The sequence below is a fragment of the Rhipicephalus microplus genome, chromosome 1, assembly GCF_043290135.1.
Source record: "Rhipicephalus microplus isolate Deutch F79 chromosome 1, USDA_Rmic, whole genome shotgun sequence".
NCBI classification, from domain to species: domain Eukaryota; kingdom Metazoa; phylum Arthropoda; class Arachnida; order Ixodida; family Ixodidae; genus Rhipicephalus; species Rhipicephalus microplus.
In genome coordinates this window covers 151811086-151817872 of record NC_134700.1, presented here as the reverse complement: position 1 = coordinate 151817872, position 6787 = coordinate 151811086, and the positions used below count along the sequence as shown (strand labels likewise).

At 45.9% G+C, this 6787-nt stretch overlaps 1 protein-coding gene across 1 annotated transcript; it reads right to left on the bottom strand.

The window, feature by feature from the left end:
• Positions 1-1428: 1428 nt before the first annotated feature.
• On the bottom strand, positions 1429-4755 carry LOC142768864 (uncharacterized). Its single transcript, XM_075871297.1, has 2 exons — positions 4525-4755; positions 1429-1858 (listed from the first exon to the last, which is right to left on the bottom strand). The coding sequence occupies exons 1-2, from the start codon at positions 4684-4686 to the stop codon at positions 1589-1591; spliced, it is 432 nt and encodes a 143-aa protein (XP_075727412.1). The 5' UTR covers positions 4687-4755; the 3' UTR covers positions 1429-1588.
• Positions 4756-6787: the final 2032 nt, after the last annotated feature.

The window sequence follows — 6787 nt, the reverse complement described above, 5'->3', positions numbered from 1 at the left end:
AATGCTGTAGGACGCAGCCGTTAAATTAGCGTGCGCAGCACGAAGCACGTTGCGAACGTACGGCCTTGCGTATGCTAGAGCTCTCCAATGACGAATTATTGGGGGAGAACTGCTCAAAATCGTAGCAGGAAAACCTTTTGTGACCTTTGCGCAGCATCGATTTTTCCAACTATCGATATGCGTAGAAAAAGCGTTGCCAGAAGTATTTGATTCGAATGGGGAGCGGCAATTCAATCACTGCATATGCATTGATGGCGATTTTTGCGGTATCATGACACAAAGTCACAAGGGAAGCGACAACTGAGACTTGCGATATGTTTGATTGATTGTTCTTGGGGCGACAAAGTGAGAGCAGGCGAAAACTTGAGAAGGGGGGGGGGGTATCTCCAGTCCTTTCTGTGTCTATAGCTGAAGACGTCCCTGCGAATTGGTGGGCGGCTTCGCTGAATGCGAACCACTACTGACTGGCGCTGAAAAACGGGGTTTTATACAGCTACAACTAGCCTGAAGTTCCTGGTCTGAATAGTAATCACAACCACTAGAAGTTTCAAGGCGCCCTAGACATGAACAGGACACGCACAACGTTTACGAATTCTATGCTCAATTGATAATTGACCAAGATGCGACCTTTACGCTGGTTGCTGACATTCAAATGGCTCACTTACGCAGCCCACCCCTAGCATTTCTGAATACCATCTGTTACTATAGACGAGAAAAAAATGGGGCATCCTTAAGCTTCGGCTCTAAAAGATAAATGCGATAGCAATACTCTGTCCCTTTTGCGTCTACTCCGAACACGTGAAATCGTTTCAAACATGCTATGTACCCACTACGTGGCCTTAAGAGAATATGTGCGCCGTAACGTGTGTGCCTTGTGTAGAGAGTTAGCGACATTAAACCATGAAGTCATTGGGATAATCGCATGTTCTGACACCCGATGGCAATATGCGGCAGCTTGGGCTAGTTGGTATGGTATGACAGTATGGTATGACATGTCCTTCGTGTCCTTCTTGTCTCTGTGTCGTCGTTTTGTTCTCGCGCTATAACTATCGTCGTCCGATGGCAATGTTCTCTTTCACCACCCATGATTTCGGCGATATTGCATGTATTGTAAAACATGCATACAGGGCGCGTATGCTTGTAAAGCATGAAAGTTACTGGAACTGCATTTCCCAGCAGAGAAGGCTCTTTTCACTGCATTCTCCAGCAGACGCGTGGCTGTGTGATAGAACACCCTCTTACAATGCAGACGACCTGGGTCTGATCCCCACTCAGATATTTGCATCGTTGTCGACTTTTCGGTCGCGCAGAAGATAATTTTTTGCTCATAACCAATGACGCTGACAGCGTAATTTCTTGGAAGTGAGTTTTTCAAAGCTATCGCATAATTAAAAACAGTACCCACACAGGGACGATTTCGTCCGCATTTATTAGTACTTCGTGAAAGAGAAAAAGAGAGTGGAGGACGGAGAACCATTGTTGACCGCTGTTAGCGCGGACCGTCGTCGCCACGGCCAATGTTTACCAATTTTACCATGGCAAAGGTGGTGGTGCAAGCGGTGGTTCATCCGCGTTCTTCCGCATCATCCTAGTACGTGCCGTTGCCGCGGCGAGGCATCCCTCCTCCACGGCGCAGGCGGGATCCCCGGATACCGTAGGTGGCCAGCGCCAGCATGGCCCCGATCACCAGGCTGAAGACGAAGACCATCAGTGGACGCCAGCAGCTTGGAGAACGGGCGAGCGCCATTATCTCCTGGCGCATTCGCTGTCTGTCGTTGTTGGTCCTGCCGTGGCCGAACGAAGCGGGCGCTCGGCCGGGCGTCGCGTACTCTACCGACGGGAAAAGAGGCCCCGGACCCTGCGAGAAACAGAACTCACTTGGAATGTATAACTACGACACGTTTCGTTTCGCGTTATTATTACGTCACATTGGTTAGCCTTCTTGCACTGCGGAAGACCAAGAGGGGCACAATACCCCTCGCCCATTCGCGCACAGGCGCATCACCTAATATGGCTCAGTATGAGTACCTTCAAGGTATGAAATTGATAGGTTTAGTTGCACTCATAAAATGCGAGAAGTGACTGTCGACTTCGGCGTTGACACCTACGACCTAAACAGTTACGTGATTGCAGGTGGCGTCAAGATGACGTCATCTCTGATGACACAGACCTCAAACTCTTTTACGTCACTTCGACCACAGAGCTTGCCGAAACTAAGCAGAGAGAGACTGAGGCGCTGCGATCATTCAGCCACCATGGGAAATTTGCCTAGTCTTTATGGTTGTGGGTTTCGAGTGCGCTTGTGGCCTTGTTTATTGCAGTGTTTCGGTTTTGTTTCAACTTAAAGAATGAACCCGTGTAAACTTTGTGTCCCGATTTGAATGGGTGAGCCTGAAAGATTACGTTGGTGTATCGCAACTGCTAAACATTTGCTGAACTTCGTATCGTGACAAAGTGGCTCCAGGCCACGCGAAGCCGAACGAAGTCGAAAAAATGAAGGCTATAGGTACATATCTGCACTAGCCATCATTGTCATGCTGGCTAAACTGTCGCGTGCTATAGCCCAGACACTAGCTACTGAGTTCCCTCTAATGTAATACAATGCATGTGTGGGAATTCTATTGCTATGGCGTCAGAAAAGCTAACTCCAGATCAGGCCTGTAAGCTGAAGGAGAACACTACACCCCCCCCCCCCAAACACACCCTCCTTTTACCAACTCCTATTGAAGTTTGGTAGGGAGGTGTTTTACTGAGAATAAATAATCAATATAAGTGTTTTTTGAGTTTTTCAACAAGTGGACCTCCCCCTCCCTTTCAAAAAAAATCCTTGCTAATAACCTGCTCTAGAGTATGATGTCTTATAACTTCTATGACGTCACCGCTTGGCCAAAGATAAGCCAATCACGGAGACAGTGCTGGACCACGTCACGTGCAGAAACCTTTGAAAATCAGGAGGAGGAGGGGAAGGCGAGAGCCAATTGTATTCTGTGAAAAGAAAAAAAAAAGCCAAGTCGAAGTAGATTTTATTCTAATACAGCGGGCACACGAACACTAGAAGAAATACACAAACAAAGCAGGTGCTGCGTTGCGAATAAAGGTGCTTCTTGCGTCGGTTTTCTAGTGTCAGTGTTTGTGTGCGTGCCATACCCTTTGAATATCAACAAATACCAACAAATGGCGTATCCAAGAGGGCGCGGAGATGTTTGGGGTGCAAACCTCGGGAATTTTTCTATTTTTCTTACCTAATTACAAGCACACATAAAAACGCACGCACGAACAAACATAAAGTATGGTTAAACGTTCTCGAAAACAATTCTGGCTACGCCCCTGGTGCCAGCTGTAGCCCAATGAGCCGTGCTAATACAACATATTTCGATGTAGGGGAGCGATCGTATAGCAATATTATTGTATTAAACAATAGTTGCTATATATTTCATGTAGGTACCTAATACGACACGGTAATATCCTCTAAAGCCTGGGTTGCTTTTTGAGGATTAATAACCCGGGAAAACATTTCATGCCATGCAGTTTCTCTGCGACAATCCAATAAGCTTTAGCACAGAGAAATACAAGAAGTGATGGTTCAGAAATGAGTTCAAATACGCAGAACGAGTGCAGTGAGATGAAACAGAATGACGAAAGACCAGATTATACACACTAGTGAAAAAATACACGTTCCTCAATGCGCTTCCTTTTAAAATGAAGATGTATCAACAAGCTTATATTCCTACCCTTCGCATCGTTATGGTAAGGTCGACTGGTTTCTGCTACGCTTCCATTCCCTCTACGACAGAGCGAAAATCTGTCGGTAATGGAGTGAGAGAATGCATGCATGTTCCATGGATTCTCTATAAAAATAATTTTGCATCTGTATAATATAACCACCACTGAAGCTTTTATTCCCTTCAGATGAACGTAACCACATAGACATTAGACGTCATCTGTCCTGAATTGTCAGGGCTGAATACTAATTTAAATAAAAAGGGACTTGCGTCCCTCAACATTCTCTTGGTTGCTTTCATTTAAAACCAGGCTATCTGAATGCACTGTCCATTAGCACGGGTGTTTGGGGGCTAGGTGAAGCATTTCAGAATGGGAGAATTGCGCAAAGAATACAGTACACCGAGGACACAGACGACGACACCTGAAGAGGTATCATCGTCCTAGTCTTTAGTACATGTGATGTGTTTTTTTTCTGCGCAATCCTATTCCTTTCTGAAAGAATAGACCGCGCTAACGTGCGCCCCAGCGAAAATAACCCGTCTGTCTAGGTGGTCCTGCAAAGTTTATGTGGGTGAGAAGCGTGACAAAAAAAAGGTCACATATAGTCTTCGCCTTCCATGCTGTCTGCGTAAGTCTTTCTATTGCGCCTATTTCTCCCACCAAGATGGGTTTCGAGTGTTCGATTTGGACCAGTACTAAGAAAAACGCACCACCAGAGCACCTGAAGGTGACTGGTCAAACGCATATTTAGTTTCCGCCTTTACATCGGTGTGGCGATCTACAACATTATCAGACACTTACGTTCAACGCACTGCTGTACAGCACTGGCTGCACAGTCATCGGATGCGCCCGGACTCCCTGACGACGTCCTGTTGGAGCTGGAGCAGGTGGTGCAGTGTCGCCGATGGAAGCTGGCACGTCACCACCGGCTGCTCGTCGGGAGGACTCAGCATTAAAAGACATCGCGAAGGTTCCTCAGAACGCTTGCTTGCTAGCTTGATCCTTCACAACGCTTCGATGACCTCGAGGCGACAATGCTCTTCGTCTTCATTTTCTTTTCAACTATATCTGTTTCCGGAAGGAGACATTCGGAGGGGTTTTAGCTAGCCTATAATTCTATGTAACTAGCAGTAACTAACAAGAATCAAGGTGCCGAAGATACATTGAAATATTACGATGCAATAACAGGGTTCTTTGTGCATCGGCTTAGGATCACTCGAACATGAACTCGTCTTCTTTTTCTTTAAAGTCGACGCACTGTCTCGCACCCCTCAGGAGCACAACTGCGTTTATATGGGCTCCATGATCAGCCTACTTTGAATAAGCAACGATATCATGGAATGACACTATCATATAACGTTAAGATTACATCAAATAGTGATGTAATCACGTGAATATGACGATCATCATCTTTGGACTTCCTCGCGTTCAGATATTCAACGCCGACGCTCAACTTTCCGTTTAATGAGGCATCTAAGAATTAGAGGTGCACTGTGATATTTGTATAAGGCTTTGGAGGTCCGAATTCACAACACGTTCACTCTCGACCGGCTTCCTCTTCGAGCATGTGCAGTGCCAGGGAAAAGTGAAATTCACTCTAGCGAAATATTCCGGTGGGAGATTTACGATTTGGTTTACTGAATTTCCCTTCATACGTTTTATTAAGGGTACAAGAGCTGAAGGCGCGTGGCACCTGACGAGGGCTTCTATACCTATTATGTACGTTAACGATTTAGGAATGCATGCCGGGGTTCAAGCAATACCCTTTAAAACCCACAGAAAGTGGCTTTTAGAGGGCGTTCGTGGCCGGCCTTAGATGCAAACGCCTCTCCTGTACGTTTGAATTTTGTGATCAGCGACGTATCAATAACTCGATCGTGTAAACTGAAACAATATTACGGGATAGCTGGTATGTCCGAGGTTAGACATGTGTCTTACGTAGAAAATTATCATAGTAATATACCATATACTTGCTCTCCTCGTCTTCCTCTTCAATTTTTCTTCCTCTTTTTCGTCGCTCTCCGAGCACGTGTGCTGATTTGACTGGCATAAGATGCAATGACTCTGATAAGTGAGAGAGAGACAGTAGAAATAAAAAAGAGAGAGATCGATTCCATTCAGAACGTCGTCTACGCTGGCACCAGATTTTCTGAAACGTCAACTTGTTAAATATTAGTGAAGTTTATTTTCACTCTGTCAGGATACAGATAGACTGCGAATTACCGATGCAATCGCGCCATAACGCGATTGCATCTTTATTGGTTAGGATTTTACACGAAAGCGGCACCTCAATCCTGCGTAACAAGTGATCTTCGACGTTCTCCGTGTAGTTCTGCAGACGCTCGATGATGTTCCGGCAGTAGAGTGGCTCTACATTCAGGCGAAAGTAGAATGCTCGGGCTAGCTTGTGGGGCACCTCATTACCAGAAACAAACGTGTGTGCTCTGCTTGAAGATTGTTTTAATGCGAAGCATTTCCCAGCGAACTTCGTCGACTTTGAGAGGGTCTGTCTGTCTGTCTATCCAGCCGCTTACGTTTGGGTGCTCTTGTGGTCACCCTCTTAATTTGGCGTGAACCAAAATAAGGATGTTAGAATAAGATGGTTTGACGAATATGACGCGTTGGTCAAGATAAGAATAATGTCAAAATCATGTCGTGTACGTCGTCAAACACTTCCCGCCAGACAGTGGCACATACCCAGTGCCGGGTATGTGCCGCTGGTATGCGGGTGTGTGGCACAGGTGAATGACACTTAGGACACATGGACAATTATAACGCGCGAGCGCTGAGAAATACCCGACATAGCTAGCTTATACCCGACGAATGCAAAGAATAAATGTCAGGGTCCCAGCTGGAATCGAACCCAGGCATTCTGCGTGGCAGTGAAGCATTTCACCACAGAGCTACGCCTGCTCTCGGAACATCTTTTTAACTAGACGCTAATATTATTGAAACGTCAAAAGTGATTGAAGTGCTGCCTACACATTTTTATAAACATTACATACAGCCGTCACATCGGGTTAACGTCAATTGTGGTTAGTTTTCATGCGCTGATGTGTATTTA

What these genes read in the sequence shown, in the direction of transcription:
- LOC142768864 (XM_075871297.1), bottom strand. Translation starts at nt 4,686, where the DNA reads ATGTCTTTTAATGCTGAGTCCTCCCGACGAGCAGCCGGTGGTGACGTG. An exon ending in TGTACAGCAGTGCGTTGAAC is followed by an intron (nt 1,859 to 4,524) that starts GTAAGTGTCTGA and finishes TGTTTCTCGCAG; the next exon opens with GGTCCGGGGCCTCTTTTCCC.